The sequence below is a fragment of the Tenrec ecaudatus genome, chromosome 2 (genome assembly GCF_050624435.1).
Source record: "Tenrec ecaudatus isolate mTenEca1 chromosome 2, mTenEca1.hap1, whole genome shotgun sequence".
In the NCBI taxonomy this organism is placed as follows: domain Eukaryota; kingdom Metazoa; phylum Chordata; class Mammalia; order Afrosoricida; family Tenrecidae; genus Tenrec; species Tenrec ecaudatus.
In genome coordinates, this window is record NC_134531.1 from 20,041,714 (window position 1) to 20,066,172 (window position 24,459).

At 38.0% G+C, this 24,459-nt stretch overlaps 1 protein-coding gene across 2 annotated transcripts in view; it reads right to left on the reverse strand.

Moving 5' to 3' along the window:
- Nucleotides 1-4,363: 4,363 nt before the first annotated feature.
- CDH12 (cadherin 12) overlaps nucleotides 4,364-24,459 on the reverse strand; it is a 344,128-nt gene continuing 324,032 nt past the window's right edge. For both annotated transcript variants that reach the window (XM_075542993.1, XM_075542992.1), the window contains 4 exons: nucleotides 21,105-21,226; nucleotides 16,158-16,275; nucleotides 8,437-8,688; nucleotides 4,364-4,863 (listed from right to left, as the gene is read on the reverse strand). In XM_075542993.1, the coding sequence (XP_075399108.1) occupies nucleotides 4,364-4,863; nucleotides 8,437-8,688; nucleotides 16,158-16,275; nucleotides 21,105-21,226 (992 nt within the window). The remainder of the gene's footprint in view (nucleotides 4,864-8,436; nucleotides 8,689-16,157; nucleotides 16,276-21,104; nucleotides 21,227-24,459) is intronic.

The window sequence follows — 24,459 nt, forward strand, 5'->3', positions numbered from 1 at the left end:
TCTTCATATGAGACAGCGTCTCTCATTGTTTGCTTAACTTAACGTTTGAGTGAGTATAGTGGGAGGATGCAACCTTTATGCACATCTTCTCTGGTTGTAAAGCATGTTCTGTTCACAGAACTGTGAAATCATGCCCTGTCCTGTCTGCACAGCTGCCTCATGATCCATGTACAGATTCAACATGAGCACAATGACGTATTTTGGAGTTCTCATACTTCTCAAGGCGATGCATACTTTGTTATCATCCACCCGGTTGAATGCCTTAGCACACAGTCAGTGAAACACAAATAAACACCTTTCTGGTATTCTCTGCTTTCAGCCAAGGTACATCTGACATCAGCAATGATAGCCCTTGTTCCCAAGTTATCTTTTGTGTCTTGTTTTACCTCTGGTGATCTCTGTCAATGTATTACTCTAATCTTTATTGGATGATCTTCAGCAAAATTTTACTTACATGTGGTGTTCGATACTATTTATAATTTGAGTATTGTCATATTTCATCTTTCTTTGAAATAGGCACAAATATGTAGCTTCCAGACAGTTGATCATTTGGTCTTCCAAATGTCTTGGCATAGATGAGTGAGTACTTTCAGTGCTTCATCAGCCTATTGAAGCCTTTCAGTTGGTATTTCAGCAATTCCTAGAGCCTTGTTTTAGGCCAGTGCTTTCAGTGCAATGGGAACTTCTTCCTTCAGTAACATTAGCTCTTGCTCATCTGCTATAACTTGAAATGGTGGACTGACAACCAGTTCATTTTGGTACAGTGGCACGTTGTAGTCTTCCCATATGCTTTTGAGGCTTTCTGCATAACTCATTAATTACCCATGAAGTCTTTTAATATTGAAACTTTAAGCTTGATTTTTAAAGTTCTTTCTATTTCTTCCTTTATTCCCCACTTTTGGTGGCTCATACAATTCTTATCACAATCCAAATATACATCCACTGTGTCGAGCACATTTGTACATTTGTTGCCATCATCATTCTCAAAATGTTTATTCTTTTTTAGTTTTCTAACTCTAGGTTTTGCTCACTTTATTTTACTCTTTTATTTTGTCTTCTCAAGCTGCCCTTCGAATTTTTCTGTTCAGCTCTTTGACTTCATCATTTCTCTCATTTACCAAGACTGCACTCCAAGTAAAAGCAAGTTTCAGAGTCTCTTTTGACATCCACTTTGATCTATTTTACTGTATTTTAATCATTTTTTCTTTAGATATGTATTACATTTTTCATGTCACCCTGTATAGATCGCCATGTCTTCCGGCATTAGTGTTCAGTGCATTAAATCTTTCCTTGAGACGTTCTACCAATTCAGGTGGGTTATACTCAAGGTTGTATTTAGACTCTAGTAGACTTATTTTTATTTCTTCAGCTTCAACTTGATTTGCATATGAGCAGTTGATGGTCTTTTCCAAACTCAGTCACTGGCCTGGTTTTAGCTGCTGATGTGAAGCTTCTCCAAAGTCTTCACAGATACAGTCCATGTGATTTCCGTAGCTTCCATCCAGAGAAGTCCACGGGTATAGGGGACACTCATGCTGTTGAAAAAAAGGTATTTTTGATGATGCAGTACTTTATTTTAAACAATTCTATCATGTGATCTCCATCGGTGTTTCTATCTATGCGGACTTACAAAAGAATAAAAGAGAGAGATCGTGGCACAGAGAAAGGCTCATTTCCTTGATGAAAATAACCTATATATATTTTGGTTATATATTTTGGTTAGCATCAGAGTCCCTCCCAGGTTTTTGGTTTTTCAAGTCACCATAGTTTATGCTAGATGTACAGATATACAAGCAGTTGGATTCCCTTATAAAATGAAAATGCAATGATGCTTGTCAGCCAAAAGTGATCTTGAATACCAGCCATCTTTAGGGGCCATGCATAATTCTGCAGCAAATCATTTTTCTGGGAAAGCCCAGAAGTTGGTTAATTTCTCTTTCCATTCTCATTATGGCATCACCAGCCTTTTAGAATGCAGATGAACATTTCCTACAGCACGCTAAGGTCTAGGACACAACAAAGACACTCTCACGGAGTCCTAGGACAGAGGCAACGTTAACGTTGAGGAAAATATATACAGCAGCTTTTCTTTGATATTGAGAGCCAAGGGAATGCAAATCAGAGAGTCCCCAAAGCGATGAGAAACGCAGATGCAAAGGGTCAATTAGTGCAACATCAGTCTACGTTAGATGCTCTTAACGAAAGTATGTGATAGCAATAGGGCATTTGTCTATACTATGCATATTTCTGTTCGTGTGTGGATATTTGCCTTCACTATGTTCCTATGGACCTAGACATGACCCATAGAGGGCGTGCCAGTAAAGAACTATGGTCTCACACACTGGTTCAGGCAGGTCTACTTGGTCCCCTTGGCCTGTTTTAGTCTGAATCAACTCGAAGGCAGTGGTGAGTTCTTCACTGAGTGGAACTGTTATCTAGTGCTAACAAATGGGGCAGTTTTAAGCAACCAGCCACTCTGCAGGAGAAAGTTGCGGCAGTGTTCCCCCACGCCCCCTTTTTATTCCTTTTCTTTTTCTGGTTGATTTGGTCATCACACTAATTTAAAACTTTGCTCGAACCCATCAAGTATCTCTCCTAACAAAGGCCTGGTGACCAGCTCCTCTTGAGAAGACTACATCCTAAAAGCCCAGGGGCGGTGTTCCTGTGTCATCCCGGATAACCAGGAGCAAGAAATCCACATGTTAGCACACACCTGTAACAAGAACCATTGCTTTAGAATGAATCTCTAGGCCATTTTAACATTTTCCAATAAAGAGTGCCATGTTTTAGTAATCCATTATATAAATATAATATAATTTTATAATTATTGCCTTTGCTATATTCATTTCTAAATAATGTACAATTTATTTGAAATACTGTATAGGGATGTAATTTACCTAAGGATTTATAAAGTCTTTGTCCTTTGTAAATCTATATTAAAAATGTTCTTTGAAAAGAGGTGTAGGGGATTGTGTAGATTAGAATTGTTATAGATGACAAAGATGAAACTGAGCTACTATCTAATAACGGTTTACACACACACTCACACACACACAAATGAAATCTAAGTTAGTAAAATAAGTGAATTAGCTACCCTATTTTGAGATTGTGCTCATTTTAGGAGGAAGTTCTTATTATGATCTTTGCAATTTATTTCATCTTGAATTTTGTTCATCAATGTATAAATGTTTTAGATATGCTATAAATGCACCATGTATGAACTTAAAGTATGTCACATTTAACATATATTTTATTTTCTTTGTTCGACAGAGAACCATTGATTTAAAAATAGCCCTGAGAAGCTGGGTAAAGAATGTCTCCCCCATGTTTACATTAATTATACCCCTCACCCACCCCCAACACTTCTTGCACATTTATCTTGAAATTATACCCATGATTCAAGGCTTAAATTACGTGGCTACATTTTAAAACCAAGCTTCCACACACCAGTACAGTATTAAACAAAACCAGTATTTATTTTAATGTGGAGTCGGAGTCCTGAGGCCTCTCTTTATAAAGAGGGTAATTTCAATGTTCTTTTTAAAGTTTTCGCTCTTTACAAAAGGAAAGTAATATTTTAACGAGCAGCTTTAATGCAAACTCATCATAAGATCCCACGTTGCTTTTAAAAATCTGGATTTACATACTGAATTTGAGAGCACATTTATTTCTATTTCCGGAAAGGTTGGGAAACGAATAGGTTTTCGGCATACAGTTTAAAAAAGCGAAACAAAGAAAGGGTTTGAATGACACGAAGATGGAGTTCATAAAGTGCTCTTCTTTTTCCTCAGAAGGAATCAGAAGAGTCAGCGTGGTGCTATTGCTCCTTGGCGTGAAGACTGTGTTTGCTTCATGTCCTGCTTATCTCTGAGTCCTGTGATGCCATCACAGCAGAGAGCGCTGCACACCCCTTTAAATGATAAGAGATTCAATAGGCACTTTAGTGGAATTAAGAAAAATCTAACACTCTTCCACCATGATGCCATCTTCCTTCTGGGTTGTCATGTCAGTGAATTGTAGTTAAGAGCCCTGAGCTCTTCTCAGTGTGTTTCCAAAATAACGAAACAAAACAAGTATATATTAGAGGATTTATCTATGTGGGCAGAATAAACCAAAATTGACAATATGATTAAAAAAAAGCAACTTGCTAGAAACCAGATAATTAAAGGAATCTTGTCCTATAAAGCCTGTGTGTATGTGTGTGGAAAAAGAGAGAGAGAGAGAGAGAGAGAGAGAGAGAGAGAGAGAGAGAGAGAGAGAGAGAGAGAGAGAGAGATTTTTATTATTGTTTTTTTTTCTTTCTTTTTCTAGTTTTTGTTGAAATGGAGTCTCCACTCGGTTGTGTTTTAGCTTTCATTTTCCCTTAAGTGACTTTATCAGGATTATAACTCTCTTCCTCGCCAAACATGTCTGCCAAGACTTTGAAGCGGGGTCCCCAGTCGGTCAGAAAGTCATAGTCCTGGTCCGCCTCCGTGGTGAGAGAGTCTATGGAGCTGAGGGATTCCGCTACGGACCCATTGCCTTCGTAGGCATACGTGGCCAATGAATCATATGGAGGGGCGGTGGGGTCTACGTCGTTTTCTTGTAGCCTTTGATTAATGAAATCCCTAATGTCTGTATTATCTTCCACTGCTGGTCTCTGACGAGGTAAACAAAGAGAGTCTGGTTTTATATCCCTGCGAAGTTTGTTCTCCTCCATCGCTTTTGGATTCCTCAGAGCGCCGATGTCAAAAGCCTGGGTGTCCTCCTCCCCGCCGCCTTCATCGTCGTAGTGGATCACGTTGTCTCTGACATCTTCCTTCGACGTCATCAGGGTATCTTTCTTCTTCTGCCTTCGGAGTGCCACGTACAGCACCACAATGGCTGGAACAAAGCAAAATGTGCACTTGAGAAGAGAGAGGACATGTGACAATGCATGCTTCCGACGACATGAAAAACTGACCGAGGTGAAAGACTTTCTGGAGTGATCTATTATTTACCATACACTGTATGTGTGTGGCATATGTGCATATATATACTAGAATCAGAAGGAATCATGCACGTGTTTCCATTGTCTAAACTCCATTTTAAATGGTCAATAATGTGAAACCGCAGCAAAATTACTCACAAAGTCAAACAATTGTAATGTACTGCATCGATCTATTTAATGGGTAGGTAACATTTTCATCTTACAAAAGGGCAAAAATAAAAAAATGGGGTCAATAGTCACTGCTGTCTGTCCAGCAATTTCAGAGTGCCTAGTACAAAGCAAACTCAAGTAGTCGGGCCCCCTCTCTTGTTTACTGACAGAGGGTCTATTCGGGCTCACTGTGACCCTATAGGCCAGGGTGGAACTGCCCTGTGGGTTTCTGAGAGAGTCACTCTCCATGGCAGTAGAAAGCCTCATTTCTCCCATAGAGTAGCTGGATGTTTAGAACTGCTGACCTTGCAATTAACAGACCAGAGCTTTCCACTCCCATAAAAAATTAACATCTTGAAAGCCACAGTAGCAGCTCTTCTCTGGCCCATGGGTCTGCTGTGAGGCAGACTCCGCTAATGGCAGAGAGGAAGCCCAGTGAAGTCCTATCGGGGACATGCAGAGAGTGCTTTGATGCAGGAGAGGCATGTGGCAGTGAGAACACGACATGAACCCATTAGTGACCATACTGTAAGACGGCTCTAGAGGCTAGAGATGCATCCAGAACATGGCAGGTCACTCCTGATTCATATTGAAATACTAAGGTGTTCATACTGCACTTAAAGAAAAGAGCAAGTCGGAGGAAAGCTTGATGTAAAGTTCAAGGCATTATTGATCATTTTCAGTTTTAAAGAAGTTTTGATTTTTCACTTTGAAGGAGCTTGGATGAGGCGGGGTTAAGCGTTGATCTACCACTTGAAAGGCCTGTGGTTTGAACCTGTCAACCACTCTCCAGGAGAAAGTGGAGGCAGCCTATTTCTGTAACAAGCCCAGCCACGGGGACCCAATGGCTCCTCAGTCCTAGCAGGAAGCTCTCCCTGAGTTAAAATGGACTCCGTAACAGGAGGTGTTCCTTAGAACGTGCCTTACTGTGGCTTTGAATCTACTCTAATATGTCAGACCTCAACACAAACAGACGTCAGAGATCATTTTTATAAATTATAGGCAAATAAGGAATGCTTTTTATGTATATCCAAGTTGTTGGTTGTCTGGAATTAATAATTCATAACCAAATCAAATCTGCTGCCACTGAGTTGTTCCGGCTCACAGTGAGCACATAGAGCAGTGGTTCTCAACCTTCCTCATGCTGCAGCCCTTTCATGCAGGTCCTCATGTTGTGCTGACCCCCCAACCATAACATGATTTTCACTGCTATTTCATAACTGTCATTTTGCTAGTGTTATGAATTGTAATGTATGTATTTGATATGCAGGATGTATTTTCATTGATACAAATTGAACATAATCAAACCTAATTAAAGTATAGTGATTAAAGCATAGTGATATATCAAAAAGAAATATGTAATTTTATATTGAGAAATATTTACATATTTTCTGATGGTATTAGGCGACCTCTATGAAAGGGCTGTAGGACCCCCAAAGGGGTCATGACCCACAAGTTGAGAACCACTGCCATATAGTTTTGTGGAGGTTATAAATCCTTATGGAAGCAAACAAACTCATCTTTATCTCAAGGAGCAACTGATGCGTTCGAACAATAGACGTTACTGTAAGCAGCCCAATGCCTAACCACGCCATACCAATTAGACAAGAAATTCATCCTGGGAACCAGTGTGAGCTACTGAGTTAGTAATGTGCTCTACAAATGAGTGTGCAATGAATACCTGGTGTAATGTCTCTATGTTTTACCAAACATTCTTCTTACTTTTAATTTTTGATGACCTAGAGGAATGTAGATATTTACATTTCTCAGAATAATTTTTTATATTAAACTTGCGTGTACAAACTCATTATAAGGCAGTTCCAAACCTCTTGCACTTATAGGTGTGAGAGATCAAATAGAAAAGCTGTTTGTGACTCAAGGTAGAGAATTAGTAAGTGGAATTGAGTCAACAGAAAAGTTGATGGAAGAGGGAAATGCTAAAGTAGCATTCAATTCACACTAGCAGAGACATTATAGAATGCATCGACTTCCCCGGTTCTGTTCTGTTTTCTCCTGCTCTAGTGGGGATAGTTAGAATCAGCACTTCAGACTAGTTCACAACCGTGTCTGTCATGGCCAATTCAGGAAATCAGAACAAATTGGAAAATATAAAATGTGGGTGTACTAGAACAATAACAAGAATGGGAAAAGTTATGGGTCAAAATCCTAGCGTGGGGGTTATGTAAGAGCCTCGGTGAACGCTTTCAGGACTATTGATTAATGACTTGATTATGGCTAGGATGATGGAGAGTGACGCACATTCAAAGGTGAGCAATTAGATGCCATATCGGATCCAGGCACCATTGTTTCCAATGCTGCTGGTAAAGAGATGGAGTTGCTAGGCAGCACACATGCTGTTCTTGTTTTCCAAGAGGGCACTTACATTTCCAACAGGGTGTCAATTCATAATTTTGTTTCCCATTCTAGTTATTGATCTGGTACACCCACATTTTACAAATTCTGGTCCATTCTGGCTTCCTTTGTTGACCACAACTGAACCAGAAAGAATCAGTTCAAAGCCCTAATGAAAATTTTGATGTGAGGAGTTTTCAGAAATGTAGACTATGCATCACTTTTCATTGGCAATTTAAGAAAGGTAAAATTAACTGATTTGGGGCTTCCTTGCCTCTTGCTATACTTTCACACCACCATTTCTTTCTTTGCCTAGAGAACTCTCGTCTGCCTAGCATTTCTTAAATGGACATTATATAATATCCATTTATACACTAATGGTTATCAGTAGTCAAATGGATTGATAACTCTTTACTACAGATCAGCAGTTCTCAACCTGTGGATCACAACCCCTTTGGGGTCGAATGACCCTATCAAAGGGGTCACCCAATTCATAACAGTATCACAATTAGTTAGGAAGTAGTAAGAAAAATAATTTTATGGTTGAGGGGTCACCACAACCTGAGGAACTGTATTATAGAGACGCGGCATTAGGAAGGTTGAGAACCACTGGATATTTGTTTTAGCATTTACATTGTGATGAGGACCACGAACTCCTTTGACTTGAAAATCTCCTAGGTCTTGGTCAGGTTTTTGTGTGTTTTGTGATGATGTCATATGATTTTGATATACACACATGTGTATGTATATATGCATTCATTTCGTAGTTTCTACTTGATATATATGTAAATAAATATATATGTGTATGAATTGTAAACTGAAATGAACTGTAAAATAAATTTAACTTTTATAAGCACACTATATCAGTTCAGAAAAACAGCCTTTCATGACAAATTGGGACGAGACAGAGAGACAGAGAGAAAGAAGGAGGAGACAGAGATAGTGTGATTCATAATGACACCAACCTAGAAGTATAACAATGCATAGTAGGATTGCTATCAAAGCCCCAGTGCTGAGTCCTACAGGTAGAAAAATTGCTTCCACATTACAAGACAGGATGGTACCATCAGAGTCACATCTACAAACTCGAATAGTCATTGTGTTGGTGCTGCTCTGGACAGGATAACTACTGTCTTCTATTACGATTGGGAGGAAGTACAGCTCTTGCTGCCTGCGGCTGTATCCATTTCTCCGGGTTTCAATTCCAGCTGTGTTGTCTACAAAACATGACATTTATGATAAGATGGTTATGGCGAGCTTTGCTTCAAATCACAAAGTTGATATTTGTTGAACAGTAGGGTTCTCCTCTTGGATCAGTAAAATGTATCCATGTTTTAATTCTTTCTTTTATCATGATACAAGCTGCCAAAATATAATCAAGTGTAATCAAAACAATACTTCAGGGGAGAACATTAATCTTGTCTGGTGTACAAATTAAGGTTTCTACTCAGAAAGACTTTAGGAAAAAATAAAAATACATCACATTGATCCTTTCTTTTTGTTTTCCTGATACCAAAACCTTATTGAGAAGACATTTTGGGAAGATTTCTTACATGATAGAAAAACCAAGATTTCAAAGTTCAAGTATATTAATATTTTATCTAAGAACTTACCCTTTCAAATATAATGAAGTTTGATTGACTATTCAGGACTGACATTTAATGGCTATATTTCCAAATTCTTATTATATATAAAATCCATTTCTCACTATTTTATGTCAGTTAGAAGTAAAATAAAGTAAAATTAAATTGTCTAGCAAAATCAAAATTAATAACAAATAAACATACATTACAATAATCACCATCTAAATTCATTTATGTTATTTCTAATAAAATCAACTTCATCAATATTTAAGGAGCAGTCCTGGGGTGAGTGGTTAGTTTTTTGGGCTGCTAACAGCAAGGTCAGCAGTTTAAAACCATTATCCACTCTGTTGGACAAAGATGGGGTGTTCTACTCCTGTGAACAGGTTCAGTCTCAGAGACGCACAGGGGTAGTACTACTTTGTCCTGTAGGGTGTCTATGAGTTGGCATTTACTATATGGCAGTGAGTTGGGGGGTTTTTTTGAGTGGTACAATGAGCTAAGTAAGCATTTGGCTGCTAACTTCTCTGTCTTAAATGTTTCTGTGAGTTGGAATCATTCTGATGACGTTGGGTCTTATGTAGCAATAGTTACAAAAAATGACCCAAAGCAATGAAACACTCACTACCCATCGTATACAAATACAATTAATATTTCTAATGAAACCACTATTTTTATGCTCTTGCTCTTCATTTACTTTAATTCTACACATATAAGCAGAAATATTGTTGCATACAAAATGGAATTTTATTTTTGTACTAATAAAAGTAATTCTTGAAGAATTTTCACGTTTAAAAATATGAATATTTAGGTTAGTATAAACAAGCATGAAATATACTTACTAATCAAATAAATGATTTTAAAACAAATATATTTTAGTGTAGTAAAAGGCTAGTATAATGTCAAGTTTTAACCATATTCAGTTTTACTATTTGTAGACACTAATTTCAACAACCAAAATTTAGACAATGTTCTACATGTATTACATTAAAAAACACTGAAGTGAGAAAACATTATGCGGTCTTAGAATAACTTATTACAGAGGATCAATACATTATTACTGGATCAGAAATATTTTAAAATGTATAATAAAAGAGTAAGACATCAGATATGTGTTTATGAAAGTATTACCCCAAAGAATTTATGATGTCAGGCACTTTGGGGGACAATAGGAATAAAAATATTAGGCAAACTGAAAGCATAATCAGTAATTCAAGTGCCTCATAAGGAGAAATATGAAGTCAAAAGGAAATGCTGTTTTATCCTCACTTAATATTTTGGAGCAATTTGGCTTGCTTCAACAAAACTTTTTTTTCAAAGATCAGACTAATTATGGTAATTTCTAATGTATTATTGTTTCTGAAAACCAATTATACAAAATGTAATGCCTAAAGTGGGAATTATAAGATATGACAATTTCCCCTTAAATTATCTCTATTTTAAATAACAGCAAGGTTTCTACTTGTAAACACAATTTAAAGTAAAATGAGGAAGCTGGTAAATATCAGGTAAGAGCAAAGGAAGACTCTGGGGAAATATCAAGTTACGAAGCAAGATGATTGGGTCATTAGTATAGTGATGAATTTCATATAGCTTCTATGGTAGAAAATCGTGGTTTTGTTTAGTGAATAATGGCATGGGTCTACTTAGTGAAGTCAGTCTGATTTGTTTTATGCTTTTTGTTCATAATTCTATATTGAATTTAGTGTATCTGACATTAATCCTGAAAAACATTGCCTGCATTTACTGTCTTCACCCTTGAGACTCTCTCACCAGTGATGGCAGCAGCATATGGACTAACCTTACCCCTCTTTAATGACTGCTTTCCCTGGCATGCAACATAAAGTACTGGTCTGACCATGTCATTCCTTGCCTAAACATTTAAAATACCTCCAAAGTCATTAATAATGATCAGTTCTATTGTGATAGAAACACTAAAATGCCACAGAAACTGTTGTGATGTTGAACACAGCTTACAGGGACAGCTTTATGGGAAAAACTCAAGTGGATGAGTGGTTTCTCTCACTTCAAAAGAGGTGAAATGCTGATTGATGACAAATCAACTTCCTAAATGGATGAAAATGTTGACTCAGTGCATTTGGGGTTCATTTCACCGGGTAAGACTTTTAATCAAGCTTTCTATTTAGAAATTCTGAAAATATTGTGTAACAGTGTGTGACAAAAGAGGCCAGATTTGTGGCAGACGGGACTGGGTTTGCCAGCATAACAAGGTAGCCATCTCAGTGCTGCATAGTTTTTGGCAGCAAACAGCATACCCCTCTTGCCCCACGCACCTTAATCACCTTGCCTCACTCAGTGCAACTCCTTTTTCTTCCCACAAAGGAAGAGGGATGTGAAATAACAGCAATTTAATACTGTAAAAGAGGTGAAGAAAAAAACTGAGGAAGGTTCTCTCAGCCATCCCAACAGAGGAGTTTGAAAATATTTCCAAGAATGCAAGCACAGATTTGACAAATGTATTAAGTATAACGGAAAGTGCTTTGGATGTGATAAGGTTGTGCTAAAAAATCTTAAATACATAGCTATGAAAAAATATTACATTTGTTGTGATAGCTATTTTTACAATAACAACACAGCAATAAAAGAATATATGCTGAGATGCTTTATGTACAACTAAACATTGCTTGAGATTAAGTTTTTTAATTTGACGGTTTCAGATCATGTTTTAATGAGGCATCATAGTTAAATAGTCTGCCATCGTACTTAGATTACATGTTAAATTTCAAATACATGGTGCAAGGGATGGGTTTTAAAAGCTTACAATTGGCCATTCAACCATAACAAGACGCCTCTATGTGTCTGAAGTTACCAAAGAAGGAGAGAATCTAGAAGAAGAGGAAAAATGGAATCTGTAGCTAATTGCTTCCAGGAACAACTGTATCCTTTGCCATGAGACCAGCAAAACCGGATGGTAACTGCTTACTATCGTGATCAAATTTTCTATGGAATAATTCTGATAGAATAAGGAAAATGCGAAACAAAGTTCAAATTCCCACTCAAATTCAAGGTTCCGGATTTTAGGAGTTTACAAAATCTGGGTTAACACTTGAAATTTTCACTGAGATAATCTTTCTTAAAACAAAAATACACTGAGTTCTTTTCAAAATCAAATAATAGCCTAGTTTAAACCCTATAGAAGGTCTGCTTGAGCACTATGCTGCTTTAAAAACCAGCCGTAAGGGATATATCTAGATGGGATTCTGTGGGCCATATAATATGGACAGCTTTGAGAAGCTTTGGAAACCTAGAACACTTCATTGTTCTCATGTGACACACGGTTCAAGAGGCTGTAATGTGAACATAACAAGATAATACTGTATGGTTTGCAAACAAGTAAAATGTGTGTCAAGATTGTATCATCTCACTATAGTTATTCAATCTCAATTCTGAGCAAATAACCAGAGAAGTTGGAGTATCTGAAGAAGAATGAGACATCATGACTGGAGGAAGGCTCCTTAACAAGCAGCTATACACAGATGACACAATCTTGATTTCTAAAAGCGAGGAGGGCTTGAAGCAAATGCTGATGGAAGTCAAACATTGCAGCGTGCAGTATGAATTACAACTCAATGTAAAGAAAACAAAAATCCTCACACAACTGAACATCATGATAAATGGAGAAATATTGAAATTGATAAGGACTTCCTGCTTGGATCCACAATCAATGCTCATGGAGGCAGCATTTAAGAGATCAAGTGATGTACTCTTTGGGCAATTGTGCAGCTCCAGAATTTCTCAAAGTGTTGAAAAGCAAGAGCGTAATTTGAAGAGCAGATATTTTCAAATGCGTTGTATAAACATGGAAGTTGAACACTGCATAGTGAAGAATATAAAAGAATCAATGCCATTGAAAAATATTGCTGACAAAGAATATTAAATATGCACTGCCAAAAGAACCAACAAATATTTCTTGGAAGAAATGCATACCAGAATACTCCTTAGAGGGAAGAATGGCAATATTTGATCTCATACACTTTGGACATGTCAGTAAGACTATACAACTGCAGTTGGACATTACACTTGGTAGCATGGCAGCCAAACAAGAAAGGCCCTACATAAGGTAGCTTGAGACAGTGGCAGTAACAATGGGTGCAAACATTTTAAAAATTGTGAAGATACTGTAGCACTGGGGAGGATGTCATTCTATTGTACATTGGGTCACTATGAGTCTGGCCTGACTCATAGTCACCTAGCAGCAATAATAATATATGTAATAAAATGGCAGCAACTGATAATCTATATAGTGCAGTGAGCTTATCTTAATAGAGGAGAAATGACTAAGAAAAGATTGAGAGCAGTTGGATAAAGTGAGGATGTAATCAGTGTTGCTGAATTGTACATATAGAAAGAGTTGAATTGGATTCTATTATGCTCTATATTTACCTCTTGTCTGTCGGTTTGTCCTACTGTGGCAACTGGGGTGCTGCTGGGATACTGTAAACTATGTCACTGGTATTAAAAATACCTGGAGGGTCACAAGAAGTGAACAGATTTCAATGGATCCTCCTGACTAAGAACAGAAGACAAAGAGGGAATTGACTGTCCACTTCACATGCAGGAGACACTGAAAACCCCATACAAAACATGGAAACGTTGTATCAGCTACTGAAGTCCTAAGGAGTGCAAGCAGAACATGGTCAGTGAGAGGGGCCAAAGATGGGCTCCTTGGGTCAGAAGGATTCAAACTCTGACCGAGGAAGAGTTGTCTTCCCAAAGCAGAGTTGACTATAATGATGTGGATGAAGTGAAGCATGTGAGGGTAAAGCTTTGTGAACCTTCATTTGTTGACGGGACACAACTCGAAATGAGAAGAAAGAACTGCAAAAATCTAGTAATAATCCATCCTTAAAATGTGCAAAATAGGTATCTAGGAAAATTAGAAATCATCAAAATGGAATGGAAAGAATAGAGATCGATATCCCTGATATTAGTGAGCTGGGAGGAATGGTATTGGCCATTTTGAAGAGAAAAAAAATCATATGGTTTACTATCCCAGGAATCGCACAATCAAGAGGAAGCGCATTGCATTCACCATCCAACAGACACTTATCATCTAGCTTGAAACACAGTGCTGCGATAGGGTTACGGTTATCCTCATTCAATGAAGCCCAGTCACTTTGAGTATCATTCAAACTTAGACACCATCCACAGCAGTAAGTGATGCAGAATTTGAAGAATTCTACCGGTGTCTTCCGTTGTAAGTCAATCAAACATATACTCAAAAGGCATTGATAATAATTGGTGATTGGAATGGAAAAGTTGGAAACAAAGAGAAAGAAACAGTAGCTGAAAAATATGAGCTTGGTCATAGAAAGGAAACTGGAGATCACATGATATAACTTTGCAGGACGAACAACTTGTTTATCGGAAATACCTTTTTCAGCAACATAAAAGGTGACTATACACATGGACTTCTCCAGATGTAAAACACAGAAGTCAAACTGACTACATCTGTAGGCAGAAATGATGGAAAGGCTGAAAGATCAACAACTAACAGTAAGCCAGGGACTGACTAGAACAGATCATCAGTTCATCATATGTAAATTCCAGTTCAAGCTGATGAAAATGGAAACAAGTCCACAGGAGCAAAAACATGACCTTGAGTCTATCCCACCTGCATTTCTAGAACATTTCAAGGGCAGATCTTCTGTACTGAACACTACTCACCAAAGACCTGATGAGCTGTGTTATGATATCAAGAACATCATTGATGAACAAATGAAAAGATCATTAAAAATTTTAAAAAGAAAAGATCAAAATAGACGTCTGCAGGGACTCTGCCACTTGCTCTTCAATGCCAAGTCCTTGAGGCAAATGGAAGAAATGATTGAGTCAAAGAGCGGAACAAAACTTTCAAAAAGGCACCTTGAGAATCAAAGTAAAATATAATGAATCGTGCAATGCCCGAGCGTTGGATAACCGAAAAGGAAGAATGCACTCATTATATTTTAAACCGCGGGGAATAGAAATCCAAGCCTCTAGTGGCAATATTGAAAGCTTCTGTGGGCAAAATACTGAAGAATACAGACTGCATAAAAGAAGATGGGTAGGATGCACTAAGTAACTGTACCAAAAAGAAATAGTGAACATTCTATCATTTCAGAAGAGAAACATCTGAGCAAGAAGCCATCTTACCAAAGGAGTTCAAGCTGCACTGAAACAACTGTTTGAAATGTTTGAGCAACCTGATCAAGCACTCAGCACTCGCTCATCTATCCCAGGAAATTTAGGTGGCAGTTTCTTGGCCAAGTGACTGGAAGAGATCCATATTCGTACAAAGAACACGATACTCCTAACTCCCTACATTATAAACTCAACTCTTTTCATTTTCTATTTTATAGAATATGAAAATTTAGGGAAAATAGAATAGCAACATTTATAGAAACAAATATATTAAACATTCCTAAGGGCCTCTGTCTTTGTATTTTTTGTAGTGTTTACACAGTGGCATATGCACTTGTAACAGAAGCAGTAGAAGTCACAGCAGTGGTGTTAATAATAGTTCAAGTGAAATAAAATGGCAGAAATGGTAGATAAACTGATCTAACAAGTAATATGATTTAGTAATATGATTTAGTTAAAGTTTGCCTAATATTTTTACGCAAAAACTGTTTAGCATTATTTACTACATTTAAAAGTATATTCGAAGCACACTCTTTAGGAAATTGTAGAGCTAGAACACTAACCTATAACCGTCTAAAGGGTAGGTCTGTATTTTTAACCCCTGCTGTTCCAGGCTCTATTCAAATAATGCTGCTATGAATACAAAACAAAACAAAAGTCCTATTTGTATTTAAGAGTACCGTGCAAGTGTGTTTAGTGATACACCTGAAGGAGAAATCATAAAATTTCTGAGATAACCTTTTGTTTGCTGGACTCAGTAGGGGACTCTCCACGATGTAAGTGAAAGTAGCTGGCCTGTGGAGGTTCCATATTTATTCCGCTCTTAGATATAAAACGCTACGGGAGGCTTCCCACATTGCATGAATTTGAGTGCTTTGAGGCAACACACGGAATTCTACTTTTGTGTCTCTTTAAAAAACAGCATGGCAAGAGGGACCTTTGCGCATGTTTCAGCTTACTTCTGAAGTCACGGACGGTGAAATTTGGCTGGATGGCAGCCTCCGGGGAGAGTCTGAAGGCCAACTGCTGCCCAGCAGGCGACAGGTCTCGGTCTGCAGCGCTGACAATCTGAATGATCTGAAACAGAAAAGCTTGCAGTCAGGCATCAAAGGCAAGCTTACACATCAGATTAACATGTTACTTAATGAAGTATGCAGACAGGTGGACATCACACCTGTAAGAACTGCACTGCACCAGTGGGTCAATTATTTACAAACTGTATCTGTGGATGCATTATTATCCTTGTACATGTAATAATGCGAGGGATAGACGACTGGAAGTGGGCTCAATTTGAATCAATAGCCACCTAAATAAAAAGCTTAACAGCACAAAAAACTTCACCTATAAGCAAAATAAAATTAAATGCATTGGCTTGCATTTTAAATTAGAAAAAAATCCTTTCTTAGCCTAATTGAGAAAATGCTCACTGAAAACAAAATCTTTGATTATTTAAATGTCCCTGAAAGAGCAATATTTTAGTACATGTACATTTGTGAGAATAACTTTCATTTTCATAAAAATAAAATGATAATAGAGATGCAATGGATATGTACCTGTTTTGCAATGCTTGTTAGTTTGAGTAGACAGTGAAAAGTCGCACCGGTTTTTTTTAAAGGTTAACCATAATCAACTCGTTCCACATTGCTTCCTAAATCATGCCCAACAGTTGTATATCTTTCATTTAAAATTCTAGTGCTCCAATAGGAATCCCTTTAAAAGAATTTGACGTATCTGATGGAATTATGCCGTGCATTCCAAGGACTTTTTTCCAGACCCGGGTTTTAAAGACACAGTGAATTGATAGAAGGTCTTTCATGCATGTCATTAAGCGTATGATTCCACTACAGGAGTGTTTGTTCAGGTGCCACGATTAACACACAATCTTTTTTTTTTTCCTTCAAATTTGGATTTTATTATTTATTTTTTTTTACATTTTATTAGGGGCTCATACAACTCGAATCACAATCCATACATATACATACATCAATTGTATCAAGCACATCTGTACATTCTTTGCCCTAATCATTTTCAAAGCATTTGCTCTCCACTTAAGCCCTTTGCATCAGGTCCTCTTTTTTCCCCTCCCTCCCTGCTCTCTCATAAGCCCTTGATAATTTATCAATTGATATTTTGTCATATCTTGCCCTATCCGGAGTCTCCCTCTCCGCCCCCTCCCCCTTCTCTGCCATCCGTCTCCCAGGGAGGAGGTCACATGTAACACACAGTCTTATGTTGATGATCTACTTTCTCATCTAGCTAAACCTAAAGAAGAAATAACATTTTAAAAGTACACATCACCAGCACTTTGAGGGCTTAATCCTTGTTTAATAATTCTTTATTTTATTGGCCCTATGTTGTCAACCTCAGTTCCTTCTATTACTGTGGATCCATGGTTCTGGGTACAGTCACCATTCTGAATACAAGTGATATGTATCAGTTTTTGATGCTACCCCACATTGGTAAGGGAATACACGCACACACACACACACATATATATATATATATATATATATATATATATATATATATATATATATATATATATATATATATATATATATATCAACCTTTTTTCCAATTTTTTTCTAAAATTTCCCTATCAGTCGCTTATTTTGTTTTTAAGACACTTTCAGAATTTAACAACTAGGGGAGATCATGTAATAGTTATTCATTGGGCTGCAATCTGCCTGCTCCATCAAAGAAAGACTAGAATTTATACGACTGTCAACAATTAGAGTCTCCAAAACCCACAGGGGGGGCGGGGGGGGTAAGGGGGGTGCTATGAGTCAGCTTTGACTTGATGGCAGTGCGTCCAGCTCATTTAGCCATTTTGTCACATAGAAATGCCCTTTGATTAGTATATTTCATCAGCACATTTCTGGGAAATGTTTAGGTACGGATACATGATTGCTAAATTATTTTTATTCTGTCGCTTTTGTCATGTTCTCTCTTAAACTATCATCTGCAAGCATCATGACCTACGAAGTTATTTGTCATCAACAATATCAAGGACATGTTTTCAGAATAAAGACAATCCTTTAAAGCAGCTAGAACACATGCCAATGGGATATAGAAAGACAGGCTATATGAACTGTGGCTTGGGAGGCACATTCCCATGAAGTCAAAGGAATCCATATGAATTTTTACTCATTTACATATATATGTTCCTCTTGTTCTTCTCTTGGTAGATAGATTCATAGAGTGGTAGAGAGATACTAAAATAGTTACTGTCCACTGCAGAGAGGAGGAAAGCTCCTCTGAATAATTTTAAAATGTAGGAAAATCCCGTTGATCTCTTTATATTCAGGGCATGCTAAGCCCTTTAATATACTGGCGGAACTTTTCAAAATAAAATTCCCTGTCATTGCATCGATTCCAGCTCATAGCAACCCTATTGGGCAGAGTAGGTTCTATCTGGTCATGGGAACTCACATGAGAAAGCAACATTTTAGTACCTGTGCATTTGTGACAGTAACTTTTATTTTCATCAAAGCAAAATGATAATAGAGATGCAACGGGTGTGTACCTGTTTTGCAATGCTTGTTAGCTTGAGTCAGCAGTGGAAAGTGGCATAGTTTTGTTTAAAAGACTAACCATTATCAACTTGCTCCACACTGCTTAGTCTCTGTCCCATGAAGCTTCTGGTGGCTTAGGACTCCAGCCCAACATATAACCACAACACCACCAGGCCTCTATTCAAGCATTAACATGCTCTATTACTGAAAAGCTTTCAACCAACACATTCTATAATTCCTACTGATTCGAAATCATTAATTGTTTAACTACATAATGATAAGGGATTGGACTTATTTTTTATTTTCTACAAAGTAGGAAATGCCTCAGTCGTGAAATGCATAAACCCTTCTAATTCCCTCATGACTGCTATTCCATGTGCATGGATTCATGAAGCATCTACTGTGTCCGACATCAGAACAGCCAGTTCTGCATATGACAGGGACAGCTGACGTGGTAAACGGGTACCTTGGGTGGACGCTGTTCCCATTCAGAATGAAGGATACAGTACTCCTTATAGGTGAAAGTAGGGCAGAATCCTTCAGGTTGTAATGCAGTTTTTGTGCTCCTCAAGTTAACAAATTAAGTATTAGATCAGCACAGTTCAATAAATGTGTGTGCAGATGAAAATATTCTTGGTCTGCACCAATCTAAATACACATAGAATATGACTAGCATTAATGAGAAAAAATATTTACTGTTAATATTGATTTAACTGCAATGACGTGTGTCTCACGGATATCTCCAAAGGACAGGTAAGTGTTACAAGCAGATGTGAAACATTCAAATGATAAAAAAGAAAGGTTTTAAAATATCTTTTCCAATAAAGTTGTTTGCTGTTACATCAGTTCTTGGCAACTTGAAGATATACGAGAGAGTAGGGGTGGTATTCAAACCTGTCAATCAGGTCACAGTGCTTCCTTCTGGGCTTGACCTGCTCATGACGAGGGCCTGCGCAACCTCTCTTCCCTCTCTGCCTTCACTTTCCTGCTGGCTCATCCTGATTGCGGCCAGAGCCTGGCGATGCTTTCACTGCCATTGGATCCACAAGACTTTGCACCCACTGACCTGTGGCATCCCTGCATTCAGCATCATTGCATGTGTCTGTGTGAGTCTGAAGAGGGACTTATAGACTAATATCGGACTTATGAACTTGAGTTGGACTGGGCTGGGAGGCTTTCTGTTTATATAATTACTTCTTGATATAAAGCTCTTTCTTACACATAGATGAATGTCCCTGGACTTGTTTCTTTAGTCAAACTTTTTCCACATAATTATTAAAACTCCTCAAATTTATTTAAATTAGGAAGCCTGCTATCTAAAATAATTGGAATATGTAGTAATCCAAAATATCCTGATGTATTTGTCTTTTGGAACTTTGGCAAATGGTATTAGTCACATTCTAGTTTCATGACACAAACACATCATTTACACATGTATTGGTCACTCATTCATCCATTTAAAATAGTGTGGGGGAAACAATGCACCTCGCCATGACACCAAATAAAACCAAAGACTTTGACACTACTGACTGTAATTATTCAGCCTCCCTCCATCACTTCTACCTGCCAGAACCTCCCCCGACAGCAACACTGACCTGATACGATAAACACAACTAGGATATTTCACACAATGCATTTGATCTCCCTGAGACTACAGAGAAGAAAGACTTTCCATTTTTGGTAAGTTTAAGAACTAATTTTTCATTCCTTCAACAAAGGATGTAATCAAAACAAGAAATACTTTGGGAGGACGCACATTAAATGGTGTGCTGACTGGTGAGATACTGACATGTTCTTCCCCAGTTAGGGAGCTGACAAATGTATTAGAATCAGCAACTATATATCCTAATGGCATAAAGGAACGTTCCCTAGGCCACTGGCTCTTTATCTCAAAGAAAAAGTGAGAGTTTAATGTCTCATATGCTTTCTTTTATGATACAGCTAATCCAGAAAACTATGTTTATGTGTGTGTATGTGTATTTATGCATGCATAAGGTTTGCGGTGACTCCTTCCTCCAAAGTGGGGAGCTGAGTTCTTTTCCATTGTCTGGTCTCAGTCTGGAAACTCTGCTGCAACCTGTTTCCTTGGGGTGACCCTGCTACCATTTGAAAGACCAGTGACACAGCTTCCGGCATCACAGCAACATGCAAGCCACCACAGTAGGCAAACTGCCAGACAAGAGGTGGGAACAGCAGCTCGGGCAGAGGAACAGCTGTGAGGCTTCAGCAGGATTGGGCGGTGCTTGTTTCTGTTGGGCACAGGGTGCTGTGCATGTGTCGGAACCTAATTGAGGGGGCACAACAACAGGATGTATGCCCGGCTACATAAGGGAAACTACATGGCAATATTGAGTCTTCATGCACTGCCAGTTACCAATATCGGTACAGTACCTGTCCTGGTTTGGCATTTTCACACACAGCTGTCTCATATGGCACAGATATTTCTGGAGGAAATTCGTTGACATCCAGAACATTAATTAGCGCATTGACTTTGCTGGTTAATAATGGGTTACCTATAGAAAAGATAACAAAAGAGAAGGTAAGTACAAGATCCGATCAATTGTTATTTGAACAGTCCTACAAAATAACTCAGGTTTCACTTGCAATCATAAAATTTCATTCCACTATAGAGAATCCTGAAGCTGTCATGCCCATTAATGAAAGACAAAAGGATCACAAGCATTCACTAGATCAAAGTTTTTCTCTGGAACTCAACCATCAAATAAGCTGGTATTTTATAACAAGTGGAGACCTGATTGTTCTGGGGTTAAGCACTCAACGGCTAACCCAAAGGCTGGCAACTTTAACCCATTAACTGTTCCATAGGAGAAAGATGTATCAGTCTATTTTTGTAAAGACTGTAACCTTGGAACCTCTGTTGAGCATCTACTCTCTCTGACAGGGTGGCTATGCATTGCAATAAACTTAATAACAATGAGTTATTTCAGAGTAAAGCCTTTTTAGCAGAGAGACCTAACCATCACACCAGCTTTAGTTAACAGAACCAATCTTCAATAATAAAAATATGTTTTCACTGGATAAAAAATTTATCTATGCTGTACCCATACTGTTAAAATATTAGTGAGTAGAATCATCTACATATTTAAATTACTTTTTCAAAATAATCCCTCCAGGGATATGGACGTTTTGTCCATGGAAGAATAAGTCAAAGAAAAAGGAAGCAGAGAAGGCTTTTTCAGTGATGAAAATGGAAATAACAGATTTTAGGCAGTAAAAGTAAGAGATTCATTATGGAAAATTAGGCTACATCCTGAATTTAGAAAAACAAATAAGAAAGGAATGAATAAGCACAGATATAAAATAATCAGGTCTTTTGAAAATACTAAAAATAATGTAGGATTAATATGGTGTCTGTAATCAAATCTCATCTCAAGTTTTTACCACCGTAGTGACTTATTGTCCACACTCTTGTCACTTATTTTAGGACACTATACATGACAAATAAGGCCTAGTATAACACATTTTATCTCATTTAATGCAAAACTTTATCTTATGAGTTCAATTATTATTTGGCATATTACAGATGATAAGCTATATCTCAAGTTGCTGAATGACCTAGCTAGGAAGATGAGTAGCTTTCTGAGCGATGAGACTCTATAGGACATGTTTATTTCTATATCACACTATCTCTGTTGATTAAATGCTAAATTCTTAACCTGTCATTAAAGATATATTATTTTCTAAGTCCCTTCCTGGATGATTTTAAAGAAATTTTATTATATGAGCAATTCTGACAAATCTATAATAGCTTGCTGAATTAGTGTTTATTAACAATCAAAATCAAAATCCTCTAGACCAGTGCTTTGGGTCCCTGAGTGGTATAAATGATTTAGCACTAGAATAATAATTGAAAGGATGGTGCTTCAAACCCACACAAAAGTGTCTTTGAAGGCAGTCCTGATGATCTGAACTCCACCTATGTAAACCTCTACCCAGGATTACGAATCACGGTAAAACAGGACAGAGTCAAACTTTCCCCTGTGGATGCCAATGCAAGAAATCGTTGTGCAAGAAGACTGGGACATCTTGCCCCTGTGGAGCAGCTGGGGATTAGATGAAAAACTCTGCAAGACTTCAGTGTTACTGGATTTCTACAGTAAATGAGCTTTCAGATGATTCTAGCCCCAGCTGTCAAGACTTTCTGGCACAGATGTTAAGGTTCCCTTTGGATGGACTCCTGGAATTTCTGAGATAAAGAAACTGAGAGTGTGTTTTGCAGCAATACCTAACTGAGCCATGAAGAGGAAAATCTCTAATCCATAAGAAGAGAAAAGCATACCGGTGTGAGGTCCTCATTTAGGTAGAGTCAGTCCAAGGCTCGTGTGACTGGTGCTTGGTGCTGAATGCTGACTGGTGATGAACAACAGAACATTCACCTGTGATTCCATCGTGATATTTGGGCTTTCTCAGAAGGTGATTATTCATTTAAAGGGCCAACAACCCAAGAATGAGCAATATTCAACACACACTGCTGCTTTTATGACGGGGTTTGAGAAGTCACTTTGAAAAGCGCATGCCAGTCTTTTAGAAGGTAGGGCTCTCACGAACCCTTTCCAGATGCGAGGAGTGGAAAGATAACCCCACTTGTTACTGGAGAGAGCATAATAAGGCCTATTGATTGACTCAGGAAGCAAGATAGTTTAATAAGAGACCCATAAGACAAGATTCATCTACAAGTGTGGCCATTTGGAAACTTGAATGGAGAACTCAGTTTTGGAAATGGGAACGCTTGCAAATGGAGACCATACTTGGCTGTTTACCAAAATGACAGTGACTCTAATCCATATGAACAAGCTTTAGGAGGAAGGCTCAACCAACATATATTCATGAAAAAAAAAGGAGTCGCTAAAAGCCCCTTGTAACGCAGTCACACTCGGACCCACAGGGCATTGTGTGTATCAGATTCGACTCAGTGACGATTAGCTGATGGGTTGTTGGAGAAGTGTGAGGTTTCTACCAAAGGCAGAGAGGTCATTGACTTCATCCATCCTCCTTTGTTCATCGTATATCAGACCTACCCGAAGATTTCATTTGACAAAATATCCTGGTAATCTCCAACATTTGAAAGGCATCTGTCTATCAATAACTTGCTAAAGGCGGAACAATTTAGGATAGTGTTTCTTTATGATTTGGGGAAGAACCAAAATTTGAATCAACGTCTTATTATGGCATTTGCTTCTGTGATGAAGTGAAATTACACAGCACGGATCTTCTAACCAGCGTCTTTCTAATTCCCAACAAGTGACTAGAGATACAAACATGCAAGTAGGATGCATGTGACTAAAAGGTCAGTTGGGTGTAAAAGTGAACCATCTCAGAAGCTGGGACAGATCATCTCGAAACCAGCAAAAATGAAGCGCAACAAAGGGAGCACATCCCAGGTTGCTGCTCAGAGAAGTAGGAGCAAGAGCCACAGCATGAGACTGCACAGTGGGCTCCGTAGCATACAGAAGGAGTAAAGGAGTTAGAGGTCATCAGAGCTAGCCGCTATGTCATTTCCTCAATTACTTTAAGACATGTGCTATATTAACTAAGTCAAAGAGCAAGAAGAAACTTCCTGAAATCTAGATAGGTATGTAACTCATGATCGCTTAATTTCAGTGAGTCACAGGTATATTGCATTATTTTAAAGATTACAGACATTATTTAAAAATATTTCCACAGCATATATATAAGAATTATTGTCCAAGTGAAATCTAGATAGGTATGTAACTCATGATCGCTT